Raw genomic sequence first — 24583 nt, 5'->3', positions numbered from 1 at the left:
TAGGATTCTGAGTATGAGATGACAAGTAAAAAAAAAATTTGTAATCAGTATATCTTTTTCTGTAGATATTTTGTATCACTTATTTCCTTGTGGCATCTTAACTTGTATCCATTTCAGATGATCTTCAGACAGCAGTCAGTAGAACCTTGAGGACCTCCCAGCGCAGACCTGTTGCTACGGAAGCTGATGTTAACATCGAATCACGCCTTGAAAAGGGATCTGGAATAAGACAAAAGCAAATATAAATCTATATGCATAAATACTGACATGTTTACTTATCCTGATGGAGCTATTCAACAGGTCACCTTTTATCAATTATATTTGAAAACCTGTGATGGCCACAGTTACACTAATTTCCAGATTTCGTCGAACTTTTTGGACACCCTTCGCACTACAAGACCTGAAACCTAATTGAAGAAACTATTCCTTAAACCCTTGCATCTGGAATCTGTCATGGCTTCCACGTTTTTGTTGAAAGTTACAGAAACAATATTGGTAACAAATTTCATTATTATATCATCAAACGAATGATTCTCCTCCTCAAAAGTCATATATGCCAGGTCAATTATAATTATCATCAGCGTTGCCTCGATGCTCTGCTGGCACTGAGCTGTTCACTTCTATCTTGCCAAGGCTCTCTCTGTTCCTGGATGCTGGAGCTCCTATGTTACATACTGTACACCTTAACCAGAAAAAGAGAGAGAGAGAGAGAGAGAGAGAGAGAGAGAGAGAGAGAGAGAGAGAGAGAGAGAGAGAGAGAGAGAGAGAAATTGAAAAGTGAAAAATGCTGGTCAGGTTTAGATTGAGCCAGCTTTATACCTGCAAGAGCATCTTACCTAAGGTAGAGAGTTGGTGTAGTAAGTTGTGAAAGGGCAGGAGTCCCATTGTGGACCTCTGGGCTTTGACTAAACAACAGAGAGAGAGAGAGAGAGAGGGGCACTGACATGGGCCCTTGGTTGAAGCAACTAAAGAGTTGTAGGATGTGAAAGGATGCAAAAGACCCCCAGAATATGCAGAACCAATGAGAGAGAGAGAGAGAGAGAGAGAGAGAGAGAGAGAGAGAGAGAGAGAGAGAGAGAAAGGACAGTTGGTAAGCTATGATTTAACAGGCCTTATACCAACACAAGGGGCATTGCTCCTGGGTAGCCAGTAAGTGTTGTAAGATGTTAAAAGATGTAAGGGGCCAGGTGTGGACTTCTGTACTCACCAACCAACAGAGAGAGAGAGAGAGAGAGAGAGAGAGCCAATTGCTTGATTGGATTCTTTATTAGTTTTTTGAGCTATTATACAGTATATACAGGATGAAAAATACAGTCAGCATGACATCAATTTTAAAAGTTAAGCTTGCAAATGACAACATTAATGTTGGAAATTAGAAATTAAATTATTTTAAAACACCAATTTTAAGATTTTTGATTCATTATACATTTTTTTCATGTATAAACATCAATTGGTCCCTAAAAACATTTAATTAGATGCTAAGGAAATGCATCTTTCACAATTTTTAACGTAAAAGCTAATGCAGACGCCATTATGTTGGCAACAACGAGGAACACTTGCACACTCTTGCCATCCTCACTTTATGGGATGAGGTACACTATAGACATCTGTTGTCCAGAAAAGGAAACAATGAAACTCTAATAATTTCAATTTTATGGGCCAGGGAACACTATAGCCACCTATTGGCGACTTTAAGAAACTTTCGGAGTTCGGTATTAATTCCTCGACTGGTCAATAGATGGCGATGGGAGTTACAAAATACGGTTTTTTCGTTATTTCACTGTATCTAGAGCCTTTTCTTTTATCTATTATATCTAAAAGACCTCTATATTAATGCCAATTAACGTTTATGACGCTATTTTTCCGCTAAATACCTTATTCCACACAAAATACTAAGAAAATAATTTTATTCCCGTAAAAATACCGAAAAGTGAATGCTTATGCCATCTGTCAGAGACTTAGAGAAACATTTATTGCTGGTATTTTCTCTGGTTTATGGGGTAGAGAACACTATAGCCACCTATTGGCGACTTTAGGAAACTTTTGAAGTTCAGAATTAATTTCTCGACGGCTCAATAGATGGCGTTGGGAGTTATAAAATACGCTATTTTCGTTATTTCATCGTATTTAGAGCATTTACCTATATATAATCAATCGAAAAGTGTTCTATGTTAATGCTAATCAACGTTTATAACGTTATTTTCCAGCTAAATATGTTATTTCACTCGAAATAACACAAAAAAAGATTTATTCTCGTAAAATCGAAGAAAAGTGAATGCTTATGCCATCTATCGGCGACTTTGAGAAACATTTGATATCGGTATTATCTTCGATTTATGGGGTACGGAACACTATAGCCACCTATTGGCGAAAAAAGGAACTATTTAATAAATTAATTAATTCTGCAATAAAGTACAAAAAGTGAAGGCTTACGCCATCTATCGGCCAATCTCAAAACTACTTTTAGTTCAATAATTTCTCCATAGATGGCGCCAAAGTTTGTTTTGGTTAAAAAAATAAACAGTTGTTTTTTCCGCGTTATTTCGTTATATACAAGGCTTTATCTTGTTTCTAAATAGCGCAAAAGTATCTATAATTATTCTAGATTCATATGGAAGTGCAAATTTGCCTTTATATAGCGTATTTTACACGAAATAAGGCGTAAATAACATCCATTATTTTGTCATTAAAAACAAAAAAGTGAACGCATACGCCATCTATCGGCCAAAAAAGGAAACTTTTTCTGAAAATTAAAATTTTACTTGGTGTTATTTTCTTGATATTTCAGTTAATATAGAGGTTTTAATTATTATAAATACTGTAAAAGAATCTTAATTTTATTCTTATTTATATGAATAAGCCAATTTTCCTTTCTATGAAGTATTTTTATTTTAATTACATTAAAAATACGTCACCCGCGACTGATATTTAAAACTACTAAAGTTATACCTGTAATGTATGGCTATCAAAGAAAACGTATATTCATTTTCTATAAATAACACGGGTAACTATTCTAAATTCTCATATTAGTTATTAGCCGTTATATTTCGGTAATATTTTGAATATAAAACGCCTTATATGACACGAAATACCTTTCCTTTACCGGTGTACATGTTTATAGAACACTTCTGAGTTAATTAAAGGTGATAAAAGCGTGATATAAAGGTAATTAAGGCGAAAATCGGTGAAATATGGCTGGTCATTTTCGAATGTAAACAAACTGTATTTTCTAAACGTGCCGATAGATGGCGTGGGGGGCTCCGTTTCGTTGAAAAATACAGTTTCTTTCGACGCTATTTTCGGGATATTTCGGCTTATATAGAGGTTTTTCTGTATATCATTACAGTGAAATAATCGTAATTCAATTATTAATTGCATAAATAAGGCAATTTTGCTTTCCATTAAGCATATTTATATAAAACACGTCAGTTGAGTCTAATATTTAGGATTACTCAGGTTGAAAAGTATTTTTCATAGAAAATGGGTAACCATTTTCTATGAATAATACGGGTAACTAGTCTAAATCCTCTTATTACGCATTAGCCATCTTATTTCGGTAATATTTTTACCATAAAACGCCTTATTTGACAATAAATACCTTTCCTTTACCAACATACGTGTTTATTAATCATTTCTGAGTTAATTAAATGTTATAAAAGCGTGAAATAAAGGAAATAAAAGTGAAAATCGATGTCATTTAACGGGCTATTTTATAATCAAATTGTTTCCTTGTTTCGCCGATAGATGGCGTAAGCGTTCACTTTTCAGCGCTTTTATTATGGCGAAAAATTTAAAAGTTTTCGTATTACGTCAACAGACGATTTATTTCATCAGCTGAGAATGATGCTCGTAGCATTTTCTCGGAGATTTAAATCGTATTTAATCAAAATGACTGTTGATAAATGTCACTGAGGAAATATTTAATTCGTCTAAAATACAAAGCAGTCTGCTACGATCTCCATTAATGTGGATTTACGACAACGATCATCTTAGCGCTGATAATTTCCGAGTGTTTCTATATTTCACCAAAAGATGGCTATAGCGTTCCGTCTCCCGTGAAGAGGATAAAATGTCGATGTTTATAGGCACCGTTCACAATAGAGGTCACGTGTAATTCGTTATTTGGGCGTTATTTAGGCGTTATTTGGACTCGGCTGATGCGTAATCAGAGGAGGAATGTTGATATGACTTATAAATTCTTTAAAGACCAGTAACTTCGTTAAAAGTTAAAATAAAACCACTTTGTATGTGCTTATAGCTACGAGAGAGAGACAGAGACAGAGACAGAGAGAGAGAGAGAGAGAGAGAGAGAGAGAGAGAGAGAGAGAGAGAGAGCTTGTTATCACATGTATCACCAAGAAAAATTAATACATTACATACTGTATATAAGTAAGGGGGCCAGTAAAAATGATTCCCAGCTGAGACCATTGTTAATAGACAAATGTGTGACTCCACGTTGTTCAGGTTCTCTCTCTCTCTCTCTCTCTCTCTCTCTCTCTCTCTCTCTCTCCACCTGAACATGATCTCTCTACATCCTGACTTGATCTCTCTTTCTTTACCTCCACCTGGAAATTGTCTCTCTCTCTCTCTCTCTCTCTCTCTCTCTCTCTCTCTCTCTCTCTCTCTCTCTCTCTCTCTCTCTCCAGACTTGAATAGCAGAAAAGGAATATCATTAGCTTGCCCACAATAACTTACTCGAAGCACAACAGCTGAAGATTTAGTATTATATATACCTTGTATAACCTCAGCCTATTCGTCTTTGTTGGTTAACACCATCCGGAGGTCCACAACAGCCCACCTGTTCCCTCGCATTCCTCAGTATAACGAATGAATGACGATCAATTACACATGTAGGTGTTATGACAGCGACTTCAGGGATAATTACCAAACACTTATTACTTCCAGTCAAGAATTTACACCTATTAGACGATAAAGGTAACTGGCTATTGAAGTCAGTATCTTTAATACACTAATATCCTTCAGGACAAAGTCACACCACACCTTCCTCACGTGAAGACCAGAATGTAAGTGAGCACCTCTCGTAAGACATCCCAACAACCGCCAGTTACAAGAGTGTAAAGTTAAAAGCAAGGTATAACTTAGGTCATGAGAAGGAATGTATTTAAAAAGGGGGGAGAAAATTATGTTTATTTGCACAAAAGCATATACAGAGATATACAAATTAAAATGGTTACTAAACCACTTCCAGGTAAACAATAATCCAATAGGATAACGCCCAGTAGTCAAGGTGTTACGTAACAAAGGTGGAAACAAGTTACTTAACATAATATCAGTTTTACAAAATATACTGTTGGTCGTATTTCTTGTTTTATTTATAAATTCATCTATTCATGGAAGATAAACATAAACGAGCTAGAGAAATATTCTTAAATTATAATAATAAAATTACAGAGAGAAAATGGAAAATTTAGGTCGTTCTACCCTGTGGATAACTGTGACAGCTTTCATTTATTTGTACTAAACATTTTAGTAGTTTTTTATTCACATCTTGAGGAACTTGACATAGTTTTATCATTTATAGAAAAATAATATTCCCTTACAGATTAATAAAGGGAGGAAATAAGTTTATATGCATGCCTAGCTTAAATACTGATTTATTTTCGCAAATGCCAGGTATGAAGAATAGAGAGAGAGAGAGAGAGAGAAAATACAATCTCCTGAACAAATTTATAACAAATTTAATTTTCCTGTGGTTAATATTTTCAGACAGTTGGAAAGATACATCAGTACAATAATGACATGGCATAAACAATTAAAAATATACATCAGTGTCCTGAAAATGTATATAAACAGTTAAAATGTATACCCCTGTAGTTAGAACGTACATAAACAGTTAAAAGCATGAACCGCGTATTCCAGGAAAGTTCATCATCCGGTTTTATTGTACACCATTATTTCCACTATTATTATACTACTACTACTGCTGCTACGAATAATAATAATAATAATAATAATAATAATAATAATAATAATAATAATAATAATAATAATAATAATAATAATATTAATAATAATGATAATAATTGCAAAAGTAATACTGCAATCATTACTAATAAAATAGCCATGCTCTAGGCCACATAAATAATAAGAATGACAATTTTTTCAGATACTTCCAGATACTGGAATCATACAAGAGTCATTAAGGTACAGAAAATTGGGCATCTACAAACTATAAATTTTCCTTCGTTTTATCTATTTTATTTTTTTCCTCTGTTTTGGCAAGTGCAATAACAAAATAAATATCGATAATATTTACCTGATCAGTCTTTATTTAATAGTTTAGCGAGGGTTGATATTCACGACAGTCAGGCTATAGAAAAAAGTTCCCATAAAAAAATGGTGTCTAATTTTATGTCATTTATCATTCTCTACCTTCCATCTTAATTGTTTCGTCATTCTAAATTCCATCAGATTCTAAATCTTCAACTGTTTTATATTACAATATTTTAACTTTTGTCCATTTTATTTTTCATTTCTCTTTCAAGAATGATTCTAGGAATACGTACATTATTTTTTTCATAATTTAAGCTTTCTTTATTACTCCTTCCATTTCAACACGCCTTCATTCCTCATTCCAGTTAATTCAGTCTTTAGAATGTGGGCAATTAGGTACTTTACCTGACTCTTATAATATTCTTTAATCTTTTTCTTGCTTTATTTTACTGTCTATTTTGGATAATTAATAATAATAGATTGCTAAGATTTTAATAATAATAATAATAATAATAATAGTCGTACGTTCACAAATCCTACATTTTCGCTTTACTTCATACAAGAGTGAGTCAAGGACAAAGCCCCTTATAAATTATTCATGCAGGCCATTCCGTGACAAGCGATGCGATAGAACTCGTGTCCATTGGTACGTCAGTCTTTATTTAATAGATTTAGCGACGCATATTCACGACACAGGCAAAAAAAGAAAAAAATATGGGGACGAAGATGTGCAAAAACCAAACGTTGCTTGACCTGCAGACTAAACAGTCACTTTTATTGTCGTAAAAATTCCTGTCTCAATCGAGAATGATTCTGGAATACGACATTCAGTCACTGGAGGGAGCCTGGTAAGGTAACAGTCGAATTTTCTTCAGATAACTGAGCTTTTAGCGTGGGCGAGTCCGTCTTCTTATTCTTGCGTGTTTAGAGGAGAATTCTGGTCCCAGATTGCTAAGATTTTCATCTTAAATTTAACCTATTCGCAGTCATCTATACAGGGCCACCACTGAGTCTTAGGTGAGTAAGATTTGCAGTATAAGTCATTTATCTACCCACACATCGAACATTAAATACTTCAAGGTGAGTTATTACTTGAAGGAATTTTAGACCTTAGAACAGTTTGAAAAAGCATCACTTGCAACGTTCGAAAGATTGTGTACTATACAGAGCGCTGGCGATAAAGAATTAGGAAGACTGTTAATTAAGATTTAAGTATACCCTACCCACAAATCACTCTGATTCTTGGTTCGTACGTGGTTCGTTTCCCCCGGCATAATCTTTGTGACAAATAAATACACACACACATATATATATATATATATAGTGTGTATATATTATATATATAAAATATACAGTATAATATATTATATATATTTGTATATACATATATATATATATATATATATATATATATATATATATATATATATATATATATATATATGTATGTGTGTGTGTGTGTGCGCGTGTGTGTGTGTGTAGATGTGTGTGTGTGTATGTATGCGATATGTGTGAAGACCTCAAGAAGTTGATGTGACCATTTTTTACTCAATATAAAGAACATATATATGGTTATATGTAATAAAAAAAATTTAGTCAGTTGAGTCGCTGTAACCACAATACCTTAACGTGCCTGAGTTCGAATCCCGATGCTTGCAGAGGTAATCGTTTTCAAATATGCCTGCATACATACATACATACATTTATTATATATATAAGTTTATACATTATATATACAAATAAATACATACACATGTGTGTGTTTATGTATACAGTATATATATGTTTGTGTAAGTACATGTATATACATAGATTTGTGTGTGTGCGTGTGCGTGCGTGTGTGTGTGTGTGTGTGGGCATACTATGAAAATATCTATCCTTTCTGTAACCAGGCTATGGCATGACCTCGCAGCTGACATTTGAAACTCGTCAATATTCCTTACCTACTCCAAATTTCAGCTAAGTTTTTTTTTTATTTTGAGCTATTTTATGTGTTTTTGAAGCCACATGAGCAAGGTATTTCAGCAAAAATTATATATTCCCACTACTGTATGTTTTACCTCATCATAAATATAAAAAATCATAAATATATAAAATTCTGAGAAATTTTATATATTTATGATTGCACATTTAAAAAGAAAACATGCTGTTACTTCTTGGGGCTTTAGGATGAAGGAGCTCTTCGTTGGAAGAGTCGGTAGAGCTGTGGACTGGAACTCGCTAGGCCTGAGTTCGAGTCTCCGGCCGGCTGATGAAGAGTTAGAGGAGTTTATTTCTGGTGATAGAAATTCATTTCTCGCTATAATGTGGTTCGGATTCCACAATAAGCTGTAGGTCCCGTTGCTAAGTAACCAGTTGGTTCTTAGCCACGTAAAGTAAGTCTAATCCTTCAAGCCAGCCCTAGGAGAGCTGTTAATCAGCTCAGTGGTCTGGTAAAACTAAGGTAAACTTGGGGGTGAGGGGGCCAAGTTGAGGCTTTTAGGGGGCAACTTGGGTCATGGGGGGGGGCAAGTTGAGTCTTGAGGGGGTCAGTTGACCCCAGCCCGCCCCAAATGACGCCCCTGTGAACAAGTCACCAGTATTTGAAATTTTAAAGAAAGCTAACAAAACCCCCCATCAAAAATATGAATAAGTACCTGGAATAAATATTAATTAAGAAGACATTTCAGAGACTCCATTCAATGCCCGGTTGATAAACCCTTTTGGTCAAGCACTTTAAATGACAACAATAATTTAAACAGTAATGAGGAACGCTTGTCACTCCAGTGCTAAGGAGAAATATAATGAACAGATCATACAATAAACAATTTGTAAGACTTTCCGGACAAGGAAAATGATCCACTTGTTAACAATGAGAACAAGACTATAGTCAGTAATCAGTAAGAATAAGTAAATGAAGAAAATGGTCAAAGGATACTAAAGTCACAGACGATTTATGAATCCATATACACAATTGTTCTGTGCATTAGTAGAATTACTAAAAGGACCTCATTCAAACTGGATGGTATCTAATGGAGTATTTATTCAGAAAAAGTTACAAGCTTTCTTGGACAAACAGGCCACATTATCAAGTATCCGTACAGTCCAAGAGAGCTTGTAACTTTTTCTGAATAAATACTCCATTAGATACCACCCAGTTTGAATGAGGTCCTTTTAGTAATATACATATATAAATAAGAACTTTGTAGAGAAAGTACATAAAAAACTATAATCTCTCTATTTTCCTCCCAAAAAACCAGGAACATGTCCAAACTTCTACTGTTATCATTGTCAATCTCGATCCTCACAATTGCCTCGGTGACCGTGGCGGTCTACAGGGAACCACAAGACGTCCGATATTTTCCCCACCGCCCTCGGGAACATCATATCAGTCACTGGAATAAAGATGGCGCCTCGTCACGTTTACTATACGCTCCCGAATACGTCCGAGTGTGAGTCCCTTTCATTTATCAATTATTCGGCCTCATGGTACGTTTTACAGAGCAGCAAAAAATTCGATTTACTGATATGGTGGCGGTTACACATCCAGACTTCCATTGTTTTCGTTCTTCTTCTTTTTTCAGGTAAATGCAGACTTGCCTGCCTGTCTCTCCCTTACTGCAATGCTTGCGCCCTCGTATCGAACCCAGGGAGCAGCCCCGCGTGTGAGATCTCGAAGGACGACCTGTTAACACTGACGTTTGAGAATAGCACAGATGCAATTTACAGCTACAAAGAAAGTATGAATGCCTCTAAAGCAGTGTTCCTTTTACACTTTGTTTTATTTATTATATAAGTACAATAAGTAAAAAATGCTATAAGTCAAAAAATGCATGGAAGAACTCATTTGAAAATCTGTGGAGAGGGTTGGTACACAATGGGGATTAATTCACAAAAATATGGTCTGGCTCTGTTGTGAAACTTCATGGGTTTTCCAGACTTCATTCAACTGACATCTAGTTAAACGAACCAGTCGACAAATTAATCAACCATTCACAACGAAATTGACCCAAGTATAATCATTATTCATATAAACATTATTCCCTCGCAGCTGCCATGAAGAGCCTCCTGAACAAACTCATGCCCGATGGACACCTCTATTTCGTCGGGAAGAGAGGGGTAGTATTCGCTGGCCTTCAGGATTGGTGCAACAGTTTCCCTGGATTCCGCCTCGGGATTTTCAAGAACAAGGCGGAGTTCCAGGCGTTGTATCAACTCTCGGACTTGGCTGGTAAGGACATGTGACCAAGAGTCATTATTATTATTATTATTATTATTGAAAATATAACATTGATCTCGAAGTGAGTCCCGACAATGGATAAATAAGTTCTGCTCCTTCATTCAATATGAACGTGACTGACAGCCAAAAAGGCCTCTTTGATTCTTCCTATAAGACCAAACTGTTTCAGCCTACTTTCAAGTGGCCTCCTTGGGTGTGGACCTGCGCGATGACACAGGGACTCGTATTTGGGGAGATGGAACACCTCTTGACTACACTTCAACAACAGAAGCACGGAGCGTTGGTATAACAGTGGGAGGAGTCCTCGGCAATAACGAAAATTATTATGCACTTGGGAAGACCAAGCTGCTTTACGATGAACCATATAATAATACTGTTCTCCCCCTCTGCCAAGCTAACCATGTCATTGTGTAGCCACCGTCTGGACTGACTGCTACAAATCGTCTTAAGAACTAGACAGAAATCATCTTATAGTTCACGTTTGAGCAGATTACTACAGTTAATCCAAGGAAGCTACTTGTCTCTTTGACACCACAAACTGGTTACTATTTAACTGCAGTGTGCTGCACTCTTATTGCTTATCTTTGCCCTAAACTTAAAAGAGTTTTCAGTTCTTGAGCATATCCTGCTATACCTGTGGCCAACAAGCCTAAAGGGTTCATTATCGTGACCTAGCAACCTACCATTAGGAAACAGGATGCACTTTTGACTGCTAGGTTGCCAAGGCCAGATAATGAAGCTTTCAGACTTCTGTTGTAGATTAAGAATATTTTCCTGCTCTGTCAATAGACTCTTAAGGTCTTGATGGCATATATTTATTCCTAAACTTAACTGTTTCACTTGAAATTAACTATAGCCTGTAAGCTCTGGTAGACTGCATTTCCAGGAAATAGAAGTAATTGCATTATTGCAACTCTGTTGTGAGAAATCATTAGGTCTTCAGCTTAGCAGGTCCATATAGTGCACTGTGTAGATAAAGAACTAGCATATAATGGACAGCCAATGGTAAACTTACATCCGTACTTGTGAATGTATCAGATTCAGTAAAGAAATACATTTAATTATTTTAGCTTGTATTTCAAGGTTAATGAATTTATCTAATTTATAAACACCATCAAAGATATATAAAAATCTATTGTCATTATCCTAACTATTAGTAGGTCAACTTTTTTTTATTCTAAAAAAGTAAAAAAAAAAAAAAAAATTGAAAGTTTAAAATTGAGGAGGCCAAGTGTTGACTCGCCTCGTTGATATCATGAAGGTCAGATCAATGACTGTTTTTTTATGAAAATTATCAGGTTTATATATGCTGATTTACATACATACATGTACATTATATATATATATATATATATATATATATATATATATATATATATATATATATATATATATATATATGTGTGTGTGTGTATTATTATGCATACATACATGTATGTATATATTTAAATATATGGAATAGAAAATATCCCATCAGATAATCACCTATAGTGCATAAGAATACAAGAATATGTATTGCCACACGTACATATACAAATACATACACATCACACGAGGTCGGAGAAATCTAGCTTTAAATAAATCTTCACAAGTTTAAATCCTGGTAAAATAATATTGTGTCACTGTTTTTTTTTTTTTTTTTTTTTGCATTGCAGCGTGTCTCCCAGACATGGCCCTGCTGCATACGTGGTCAGCTGACACGGAAAGTTAAAGACAAAAAAAAAAAAAAAACCTTTGCATGGATAGATATTGATGTCAGTTTCCATGGAGATTGTAAACAGAATAGTATTGAACTGACATTTAAGACAAAGAAACCATAATTCTTTTAATATATTTATATATATATATATATATATATATATATATATATATATATATATATATATATATATATATATATATACATATACAATATATACATATAGATTACAACTTTATACATATGTATACAGTGAAAAACAAAGATTATATTGACAACTTAGGTAATTTTTCATGTATGTATGTGTGTGTATTACAATTTATGTATGTATTTCAGTATGAATGAAATATAAGTGTAACTCGGGCATAGTCTATGCTAAATAAGACACACATACAAATAAACATGAAGAATTACAAACTAAAGTTATATTGCTGCAAGTTGTTAAAAGATTAAGATTTTAACACAAAAACCACTGAGTGGGTCTGGCCCAATCAATATAGCCGACCATGACGCGAATCTAAAGCTGGAAATTCTTAAATAAAATAAAAGTGCGATCTCAAATTCCAGTACATCTACGAGTTCGAAAAAGTGTTCTCCAACGAGAGCATATAATCGTGGGTGTCTTAATTTTCCACAAGACATAAAATCGCGTGTTTTTGTTTTTGCTAGTTAATAGCACACCCTGACACGGGACTTGTCTATAAAAGTAACACTAAATAAAAGGTGGGAGGGGGGGGTGATTAAATACCAGACCACCATGATTCTGAACATACTTTTCATATGAAGACAAGATTTCTACAATTTTCCACGTGCTGTTAAATCAATCTCTTTGTTGTTTGCATATTTGAGGTCTGGATTCAGTAGAATTGATTATTATCAATTATATCATTAATACTAGGAGTAGCAGTAGTATTTGCAGTAGCAGCAGTTGTAGTATAGAGTCCCTATCTGATTCCTAACTTCCATGCACACTGAAACTACCTTAAAAAAACACGAGGACCAATTAAAACAAGGCTGAATAAAAGTATATTAATTTATTACTCACATGTTGTAACCATACATTTAAGAATTACGAATACAGGAGTATCCAGATGGTGCCTGCGATTTACACAACATAAAAAGTATATCATCAACAAGAGAAAAAAGAAATATTCATTTAAAAAAAGACTTGTGCTAATTTCACTTTTGTGAACCGTGAGAAAATATTTTTTTTTTCTTCTGACAAAATTTTGTGTCCTTGACAACTTTCAAAACTTTCAAAACAGGCGGTTTCTCTTCTGCCTTACTCAACTGAGAGAGAGAGAGAGAGAGAGAGAGAGAGAGAGAGAGAGAGAGAGAGAGAGAGAGAGAGAGAGAGAGAGAGAGACCTGAAAGAATTTTCATTGAAATGTATATCTTGTAAAGCAGTTTTGAAAACTATTTCATTCAAACGTATATCATATAAACCAGTTTTGAAAACTATTATAATGGAAAGAGATAATCTTATATATAGTTTGAAAACAAAAACATAATTCAGGAAAATATTAATGAATACACGAACCAAAATTACTGAAGACTGCAACTAAATCATCCCAGTGTACTGAAAACTAACTCCTCATTCATTACAACAAATATTTTGATGACGAAAAATTCAGGTTATTCTCGAAAACAATTCTGAAAGAAAACAAACATTATCATCTCTGTATCATTCAAAATCTCATCTTACAGAATGATCTGAAATTTGTGACAAACTTTCTAAAAAATATAACTTTTCCCATTAATGAGTAAAGGTAATTTTCACTTACAATTTATCCATTTTCACTGCAACTCGAGACATGTCATCTTCATTTACGATCTGAGAGTAATCTTGTAATACAATTCCGTAAATTTCACATGCATGAGATGAGGTCAGTTTCCTAAGCAACGGCTTGATTGACGGAGGACAGCTAAATGAACTGTCTGTAATTTCATCTGTGACAGAATGATTTAACTTGACTGGAATATTTTTTTAAAATTTTATACAAAGGAATGAAAAGTTACTCTGCTATAAATGAAGACTGGCTCACTGTTAAACGGTTGTACGCCCATTCTTTCAGATACAGAGAGAGAGAGAGAGAGAGAGAGAGAGAGAGAGAGAGAGAGAGAGAGAAGGAGGACTTCATATACTGATACTGTTTACAGGAGAGAAAAAAAAACGATAAAAACGGATAATAATACAGGAAAGAACAGCGCTGAAACTTAACGAGGAAGAACCGAACAGGGCTCTTTTTCGCTCAACACCGGAAGTGCAAGTCCATAAAAGCTACTGGAAAGAATGTGGTAGACTTGATAATAGGCCTAAGAAGGTCCCAAAAAAAAAAAAAAAAAGCTTTCAGAAGCAGGTGGCCTATAAGTTTATTGGTTTGATTAGGACCCTTTTCCTGTGTGGCAGGATCTAAGCTAGGGATTCCTATGGCTGTTTCAGAGAATTACAGTGGAAATTGGACCTAGAGTTAATCCTGTTTGGGAAATAGAAAAAAAAATGGGAAGAAAATATATTTCCAGTACCTAGATTCAACGAAAATAAATTAAGAGCTTAAATGTCAGTTTCATTTTGGCTCGGTGAATTCACCAGATTTAAAAATAAACATTGAGATTAAATGTCACGTGCCTTTTTATGTCTAAGAAACCGAAAAAAAAAACCTTAAAAACTTGAAATACATCAAATGGCTTCTCAAGCAATGGAAATAAGACCGAATGGCATCCTATCAGCAGCTGTGGATCACTATACAAATCCAGTATAAAAGAATTCAACTGCGTTATCACAATATTTTAAACGAACACTGAATCACGCAAGGGGTCCTTCTCAGACAGCTGCCAGCACGCAACTGGTCGTAAGCTCTTCTTCAGCCAGGCTTATAAAGGTTCTTCTTCTTCTTCTTCTGACATTCAAGAGACGAGAGCTTCCTCCTGAACTTCCCTGGGATGTCTTACAACGACCCATCGCGTGTTCCTGCATTCACAGACTACGTGTACTACAGTATTAAGGTACAAAGCAAAATCTGAAGACAGTCACCTAATGCTTTACAATTTGTACAAACATTACTACTGTATATGGGGGTTCTTTTTTTTTTATCTGGTTATAGAAATGGAACGTTGCTTATGCATTATTCATGCTATTCAACTGGACTGTTTAAAAGCAGGAAATATCTACTGTAGCTAGAGGGAAGCCATTTCTCTAGAAGAGTATTCCCAGCGATTCGAAAACGGCTGGCTTGGTCGCTGGAATAAATCTTGTTCTACTGACAAACTGTTCTTCTTCTTCGAGAGAGAGAGAGACAGGAAAATATGTACAGAAAAAATAAACCCTGCTGAACAACAATGCTACAACATAAATGACCTCAAATCAATCTAGGATTGTGTTTTAACCACAGAGGAGGAGTGCTCTCTGTTGAAGATCACTACACACCCTTCAGTTCGTCCCACAGCCTGTCAGTCACTCACTTCAGAGTTTCGTCTGGTTCCAAGTTCATCTACACTTCCTTTTCCAATCACAGAGCAACATTCTTCTCTCACGGGGCTTTCCAGGCTGAGAAACCATACTTTCCATTATGGATAACAGGACAACAAACCGAATCTGCACAGGACTACTTTTCAGAGATTGCAAGAACTGTCCTCAGATACTTTTCTAGGTGTCTGTTGGAAACCATACCCAGGGCACTTTTCCCAGTTACTTTCTGGCAACTGTGAAGTACTGGAACACTTTTCTATGTACCTGCTGATAACAATATCCAGAACACTTTGAAAACTGTACCCTTACACTTCCAAGTAACTGCTTTGAAAATATTACCCAGGGCACTCAGGAAGTTACCTTCTGAGAACCAAAGTCGAACTCTTTTCCAGGCACCTGCTGGAAGTAATATCCAGGGCACGCCTCAAGTTGCCTTCCGAAAACTAAACTCGAACACTTGTCCAGGCATCCAGGGCACTCTTCAAAATACTTTCCGAAAACTGTACACTTTTCCAGGTGACTGCTGCAAAACAATATCCAGGGCACTCCTCAAATTACACTTTTCCAGGTGACCACCGTGAAACGATACCCTGAACACCCCTCAAGCCACCTTCTGAGGACTAAACTCGAACACTGTTCCAGGTACCTGCTGGAAGTAATATCCAGACGCTCCTTCCAGCACTCTGGAAACGTGAAAGCACAATTACTGAACCACTCTTCTCAGCTGCAATGTTTGTACCGGACTTGCAGTCTTTGTACAATGTCCACACGTGAGCTTATACAAAGCTTTTAAATATATAATATGTATATATCTATATTGTGAATATGTATTTTGGGAATGTTTGAATCAACCACACTTCTCTACCACGAGAGAGGCTTATCACTTGTTTTTCATTTTTGTTTCTTTTAAATTCTTTCGCCCTCAGTTTATAAAAGTGTCTTTCCATGAGTCAGATGTCAATCCAGCATATATTTTCCAGGCAAAAGCTTCATAAACTGGAAACGGGTAAAACCAGAGGAAGAAAATAAACATACAGATGCCACATTAATATCATACCAGCAGTGATGCAGAAGTTTTATTTTGTTTCTAAATCTCTTCATTGGCCACCAAACATCACATTCTCGAAAAGCTTTCAACTCGCATCTTAGAAAAAGTCTCAGGGATTCATGAAACCTCCTTAGAGGCTTTCAAACTGACCTACTACCTTCGACAGTAATGCAGAAATGAAGTAATGGTTGTATCTAGTCTAGAAAGAATGCTTGAAAGATACTCTACAAGAGGGACTTCTTTCTCCTCAAGAACTTCTTGGATTTTATGAGTCTGGTGAAAGAATTTCTTTGAGAGTTACATACTTTTTTCCATTTGATTCAGCTATAAGTTCAGTGAATACTGCGAGTATAAAAACCAACTCTCCATTTTTCCTACTCGTATTCTATACAAAGAAACTACCAAGTCAATGAAAAACGCAAAATAGTATTGGCCTTTAAAAATAGTCGAAGACTTGTTTGTCAATTGTGCTGTCAACACAGTTCTCAGGAGCTTCTCTTTTTTAAGCAAACAGCTTGCAAAGATGATATCAGAAACTAACAGTTAGTACCCTGTTTTTATGACAGTGGGGAGGATTCTCCATTTCACAAGTTCAGAATTGCAATGTGGAATTATAAATGTAAACAAAACGTAGGGCAATTGTCCTTCTTGGCATCAAATGCCCTAATTATTTCAATCATCTTCAGCGAGGAGATCATCTAGATATGGCAATGTGAGAATTTCTACATCTATGGAAGTACACCAGTCTAATCAAGTGAAAATACAAAAACGAAAAATAAAGGTATGTCTTTGTGGCATGCCAATGCAAGAGTCAGCGGATGATCTACTCAGAAAGAGCTGAAAGAATCCATAAGAGCTCTCTCTAAAAAAAAAAAAAAAGTGCTTTGGGATTCTGAATTCTTTTTGGCAGAAGAGGAGGCTGCTGCCAGGTGTACGATTGACAGAATACCCAACGTACTGCCAAGCAACGATAATGATGATATAAATGAAGAGATAAAAATAAAGAGAAATCTCAAAATACGAGGCAAGTGGAGAACCGTTGAGGACCTCATCGAGGGCTCAGAGGCCATAGACACTCAGAGCTTTGTAGAGGTTGATGAAGTCGTGATGAGTCTGAATTCGCCAGAAGGGAAAGTCGAGCTGTGTGGGAAACAATGGAAAGGAGAGTTAGTGGAATATTAGTGAATCGTCAGTGAATTCGTGAATTGATAACTTTTTACAAAGGCTAAACTTGTGAATAATTTTCATTAATTTGACAGTATAACTTTTTAACATTACTGGTAGATGAAAAAACACTTATTCTTCAGTAAATTAGTGAAATGTGAATTTAAACACTTGAAATGTTGAACTATCATCTTTAAAAATTAAAATTTTTGATGTATGATAGAAAACGAGATAACTGCTATACCTCAAACTTAATTCAAGTAAAAATACATATATAAATCTTTCTTATAAAAATTATTTCATAAATTATGAAAAATTTTGAAATGGGAAAGTGAGTAAATATTAAAATTGCAAAGGCATAAGAGAGTACTAGAATATACAACAAATGATTTACCTTCAATGTCTTTATTTAAAAGGATTCCAAAATGTGGCAAACCTATTTAAAATGACTGAATGCTTACGTTATATTTCAAAATTGAATAAAATATTCTTTAAAATTCAAAAGTTGATGAGGTATTATATTTAAAAAAGTTTGAAAGGCTATTTCTAGAATACTGAGGAACTCTCCCATAATAAAATTTTATCATTGTATTAATTACTTGATCTCTGTACAGAAAAAATTCGGTAATTCATCCAAAATCGACAATTTTTGCAAAAGGCCCACCCCCTAAAAAAAAATGGAAATAACAAAACCTTGATTCTACCATTTCAAATCCTAGACAACACGGTTTACATTTTAAAAAAAAACAGACTTAAATTAATCCTAAGAAATCTCCCTCTTTTGTAAAGGAACATTTAATTTGTCCTTCGAGCATAAAAGAAAAAGTTAAAAGAATTAGCCTCACTGCTTTGGCTGCTGTTTCCTCGTCTCTCCCGTCTCCAACGACGACATAAACAGGTTTTCTCCCGAAGCGAGACGCTATGCGTTCAAAACAGCTTTCTTTACCTGTCGAAAAAAAGGCTCAGTTAAACCTTTTCACACAAAAATGCTTTTAAACAGTCTCGTCTGGTAAATGAATTACGTTTAAAAATGTATTCAGATGTCATCAAATCATCCGCAATTAGTTTTGATACCATATTGGATTGCCTGTGCTTGGAAAACTTGCAACAAATCCTTGATGCAACATATTGTTGAATGTCAGGATTTCATAGATAAATTATGAGTCTTAGGAATGACATAAATAAAATAACAAATAAAAACTACACTGTTATGCTGTGCATATTTTATACAGTTCTTATTTTCAATGAATTTCCAGTGTGGCCAGCATATACATTGTCATAAATTACATGGAATCTGATATACAAAGCCTCTGGTATTGTCAGTCGGGTTCTTTATAAGTAATATTTGCAATGTATTATATTATTCTTGAATGCCCCATAACCATTAGAGTTTATAAGCATAAGGGGCATATCTGTGAAGTAATTATATGGCAGAACAGGTAAGATTTTATGATGCATATTTCGCTGTTGCTATTCAGAATTTCAGAAAATTATTCATCATGCGTTACAATTAAAAAACCATTATCTAAGAATATAAACAAACATTTGCAAAATTCATCAGCAGTAACCAATATCGTCTCAGATGAATGCATTACTTTGCACGTCCATATTCAGGTTCTAATACTCTTTCACCCTTTAGCATCTTACTAAAAGAGCCCGTGCTGGCATAAGGCTAGCTTAATCTAAAACCGACCATTGCCATCAACCTATTTTAGTGGATATATTTTTTTTCACTTAAAAAGGTGGATTCTGACCTTTGCCCAAACTGACCAAAATAAAACTAAAGGCAAAACGTCTCTGTACAAACACTGCCTTGTCTTTCACGTACCAACTTTTGTAGCTGAGTATATGTTTTCGATGGGGAAGACCGACCCGAGGCCGTAGAGCAACACCTTGGCCAACGCCGGGACGAGTTGTGTCGTGGTCACCAAAACGTTGACGCAGTTTGGTCTGTTGGCTATGAGCTGGAGACATTTCATGGACTCTGTCAGCCACTGGTCTGTGAGGGTCTCTATGTCTTGCCTGACTCTGTGCCACTTTTCTCTGTTCTCTGGATCTAGGAGACCTGGAAAAATTGCAGGGATGTTAGTAACTGTGGACTGGAAGATTTAGGCGACCTGGAAAGTTCCAGGACGTTACTAAACAGTGGTCTAATTGATGTAGGATCCAGGAGACCTGGAAATGCTTTGGACGCCAGTAATTTGTGGTCTGGAAAATTTTGTAATTATTCTCATGCAAACTATATGAAGTCAGTTTACACAGACAACACAATATCACCGCAGACTCACTTCCAAAATTATTTCTCTTCTACTACAAACTCTACTCCCATAAAGGAATGTTGGCTCAACAACTCCTTCACCCATAAAGTAATTATTCTCCTTCAGACAACCATAAAGCTCAACAACTCCTTCAATTATTCTCATGCAAACTGAAGTCAGTTTACCACAGACAACAGAATATCACCACAGACTCACTTCCAGAATTATTTCTCTTCTACTACAAGTCAGCTCAACAACCTCCTTCACCCATAAAGTAATTATTCTCCACAGACAACAGAATATCACCACAGACTCACTTCCAGAATTATTTCTCTTCTACTACAAACTCTACTCCCATAAAGGAATGTTGGCTCAACAACTCCTTCACCCATAAAGTAATTATTCTCATGCAAACTATATGAAGTCAGTTTACCACAGACAACAGAATATCACCACAGACTCACTTCCAGAATTATTTCTGCAGCTGTTGAAGAGTTCTTTGATTTTCCTGTAGCGGAAGGCCAGTTTCCTCATCCAGTCCACACCCCCGCGGACGCCAGTGCCGAGACAGAGAGACGCATTGTTATTGGCTGCGCTGAAGCCATCTGTGGCGAAGTTGTAGTTGCTGAAGGAGACGGAATGAATTAGGAAAGAGGAAACAGTTTTGCGTTGGGAAACAGATGAAACTTTCGTGGTAGAGTTCAGGGGAATGATGGTGAGATAAAGGGCATTACTCCAAAATTAATAGATTTTACACGAATTTTAATCAATTCACGTTATGTAAAGAAAAATAGAGCATTGCATGGGGGTATTTATGAGATAAATTCCATTAATTTGATCTGCCTTTATAGGCAAATAATAATAATGGTAGTAATAATAATAATAGTAACAACACATTTGATTAATTACCTTAAATCTTGACCATTGTCATCAGATGATACATCATCAATGTGTACCTGGTCACATTCCTGCAATAAAATACCATCAATAATTTATGTTCATGTATATATATTACTCCACCTGTCAATATTACAAAAGCAATGAATATCAGCTATGATCAACCTACTCTCTCTCTCTTCTCTCTCTCTCTCTCTCTCTCTCTCTCTCTCTCTCTCTCTCTCTCTCTCTCTCTTTACCTCTAAGTCGTTGAAGAAGAAGTGGGTATCAGCCAGGTCAAAGATGAGTTTCTCCATGTGATACCCAAGTTGAACTGCGTTGGCCGTGTCCTGCAAATAGAAGGATAATGTCTATAGTTCACTACGTGGATTTTATGAATGAAGGCACTCTGGCGTAGTAAAAGGAATTCATTCATGAGTAAATGCCTTTATTTAGAACATACGATTATATGAAGGTTTGGTATTGCCTCAAGAATATGAACCAAGACAATGATTTCAGAACCAAGGAATTCAGAGAATGCGTAGAGAAATATGAGAGAATGAGAAGAGGAAAACAAATGAGAGACATGAATGAGAACTCGGGAATAAAAGCGGATCCAAATGTGAGGCAGAGAGAATTTGTAGTGAGGAAAGACGGTTGTGGAAATGACGGAAAGGGCCTGGGTAGTAATGCCATGTGAGGAAAGTGATGGAAATAAGCAGAGGGTAGGAGAGGTCAAAACCGCATAGTGATAAATGCCAGGGGAAAGGAAAGTGGGTAGGAGGAAGAGGAGGAGGAGGAGGAGGAGGAGGAGGAGGAGGAGGAGGAGGAGGAGGAGGAGGAGGAGGAGGAGGAGGAGGAGGAGGAAGGGAAGCAGCCGTTGGAGGGAATGTGAGGGAAATGGGGAGGTTTCGAAATGGGTAAATGGGTACAATAATAAATACAAAGCAGAAAACAGTCAACGTGGAGTCAAAGCATGAACTGAATTCAATCATTTTAGCATATTCTCTCTCTCTCTCTCTCTCTCTCTCTCTCTCTCTCTCTCTCTCTCTCTCTCTCTCTCCGTATCCCCGCTACGAGAAAAAGAGATAAAAATCCTCTTCCACTACGCAGGAATGCGTAGCATTTCCTTTATTGACTGACGCCGAGCCTAACAGACGCCGTCAGGGAGCGTTCTTCATCACATACAGCTCCTTGATAACACTTCGGGCCTTCGGTGTGATGAGGTTTCGAGTCGCGATTAAAGAGATGGGCGGAGAGAACGCAGCCAGTAAACACATCAACATAAACGCACGTTAGCGCGCGCAAATACACATCAATGTGTCATGTTTAGCGGAGGCCTATTTATATTTGTTTCATGAATACGTTGGAAATTTATGATGAAAATGTTGAGGGGGGTGGGGAATGATAAAAAAGATATTATTGTTGCATTCTTTCTATTAAGATAATCCCATTTTTATCATTTCGAAGTACCTCCTCTCTCTCTCTCTCTCTCTCTCTCTCTCTCTCTCTCTCTCTCTCTCTCTCTCCCTCCAACCTGTAACGATCTGAGCCCACTTTTTCCCCCCCTCCCTAATTCCTATAACCCCGACTAAGCAGAAACATGTGTCTCCAATACATGTGCCTTCTGAAACATGTGTTGGGCCGTCGGTACAACGCCGGTCCTACTGAGGTCCTATAGCTGGTATCCACCTGCCCCCTCATACTAAAATGGTGCCCAGTGGTCGTGTTTCCAGTGTACTATCAAACGTGCAAGTTACTACTGCTAATAATATAATTAAATCGCATATATTTCTTTCAGTGCAGTTTTTGTTCATTAAGAAAGCTTTTACCAGTCACTGTTAAAACTGACTGGATGACAGGATTGATGAGACGGTCTTCTTGTGTCTTCTGGGATCCGTCTTAGTTTTCTGTCTATTCCTGTCTGTCTTTGTCATTAGCTGTCTATTTGGGGGGAGGGGGCAGTTATGGAAAAGCTGATTTGTCTATATTTTGGGTGGGGGGCAGCTATGGAAAAGCTGACTTGTCCCTACCCGTCTAAAAGACGGGTATGAATATCGGCTGTACTTTCTATCTTCATCAGTGTCAACTTGGTCTCCCGTCTAAACTATTGACAGAAAGGTGAGAACGCAATGTTATCTACCTACCCGTCTATCTAATACCTACATACCTCCTGTCCAAACTACAGAATTGACGATTGAGACAGCAATGCTAATCCACCTCCCTACCGTCTTAAATGCGAGCTTCTCTCTGTCTAACCGTCCCAACAGTCGTCATCAAACCGTCATCCCAAATCAAATTTGACAGAAGCACCTGACGGACGACCGACAACAGACTTAATTCTTCATAAAAACATCCATTGGGGAGTTTTAATGTTTGGAAAGATAAAAGAAAAAAGAAAAAAACAAACAGAACAAGGACGGAAGGTGGACAGAGAAACAGTGGCGCTAAAAAAAAAAAAAGGGAGAGAACAAATAAACGATAGCAGTTGTGGGCGGCTGTTTTGGTTACTCTGAGAGAGAGAGAGAGAGGGAGAGAGAGAGAGAGAGAGAAAAAATAAACACCCTAGGCTTTGAATTGGAATGACAGTAAACGAGAAAATAAAGAAAATAGAATTATTGTCTTATAGATATAATTTCCATCCAGTCAAAAGAGAGAGAGAGAGAGAGAGAGAGAGAGAGAGAGAGAGAGAGAGAGAGAGAGAGAGAGAGAGAGAGAGAGAAAATAGAATTATTATTTTATATATAATTTCCATTATCTCACTGAGGCCTTTACAGAACAGTAATTACTAACATGAGTTATTTTTCGTTATCGTGATCCTCAGCAGTTGAATGACCACCAGGTAAATCATTCAAGTGCTTTGAACCTGAATCTTCTCTTGAAAAGATAGAGAAATAGCAGTATAGAAATAGCTTGTTTAAAAAGATAGATTTAAACAAAATCCTGTCTAGAAGCAATCTTGGAAGAAATAGGTTTCCAAAGCAACTATTGCAAACTGATGAGCATGGCGTCCTTGGGTATTATGAGTCCAGTGTAACATTATTATTATTATTATTATTATTATTATTATTATTATTATTATTATTATTATTATTATTATTATTATTTATATGAAACTCATGCAAAATTCTAGAGGGTAAAATGCTCATATTTATATGAAGAAACAAGAGAAGCAGAATGATAGAATCAAAATAATAATAATAATAATAATAATAATAATAATAATAATAATAATAATAATAATAATAATAATAATATTTTTTCATATACATAAAATAATATTAAAATTCAGTGAAAATATTTCGATAATAGTTTAATTTTTCTACAAAAACAAAGCGGTATAAATATTGTAACAGGGAAAACATTACTTCATAATATTTCTGAATTAATTAAAATAAAATTAACATACTGAGCGAGTTATGTAAATGACAAAATTCATATCCATATTACATAACATTCTTAAGCACATCCCTGCTAGCATTCTCATTCTCCTCAGAGGGATACTATATTAGGCAAAGCAAAATATGACTAGAAAATGAAGAAAGAGAGAGAGAGAGAGAGAGAGAGAGAGAGAGAGAGAGAGAGAGAGAGAGAGAAGAATTATCCTCCGAGAGTT

At 35.9% G+C, this 24583-nt stretch overlaps 1 protein-coding gene across 17 annotated transcripts in view; it reads right to left on the bottom strand.

The window, feature by feature from the left end:
• Positions 1–13171: 13171 nt before the first annotated feature.
• Positions 13172–24583, bottom strand: part of eya (eya transcriptional coactivator and phosphatase 2) — a 226846-nt gene continuing 215434 nt past the window's right edge. For 16 of the 17 annotated variants that reach the window (XM_067133813.1, XM_067133810.1, XM_067133816.1 and 13 more), the window contains 6 exons: positions 21228–21317; positions 21001–21059; positions 20556–20716; positions 19662–19898; positions 18679–18779; positions 14587–17809 (listed from right to left, as the gene is read on the bottom strand). In XM_067133813.1, the coding sequence (XP_066989914.1) occupies positions 17729–17809; positions 18679–18779; positions 19662–19898; positions 20556–20716; positions 21001–21059; positions 21228–21317 (729 nt within the window). In that variant the 3' untranslated portion in view covers positions 14587–17728. Of the gene's footprint in view, positions 17810–18678; positions 18780–19661; positions 19899–20555; positions 20717–21000; positions 21060–21227; positions 21318–24583 lie in introns of all 17 variants that reach the window. The other variant, XM_067133812.1, reaches the window with a different exon arrangement.

Source organism: Macrobrachium rosenbergii, chromosome 34, assembly GCF_040412425.1.
Source record: "Macrobrachium rosenbergii isolate ZJJX-2024 chromosome 34, ASM4041242v1, whole genome shotgun sequence".
Lineage (NCBI taxonomy): Eukaryota > Metazoa > Arthropoda > Malacostraca > Decapoda > Palaemonidae > Macrobrachium > Macrobrachium rosenbergii.
This window is presented reverse-complemented; position numbering and strand designations above follow the sequence as displayed.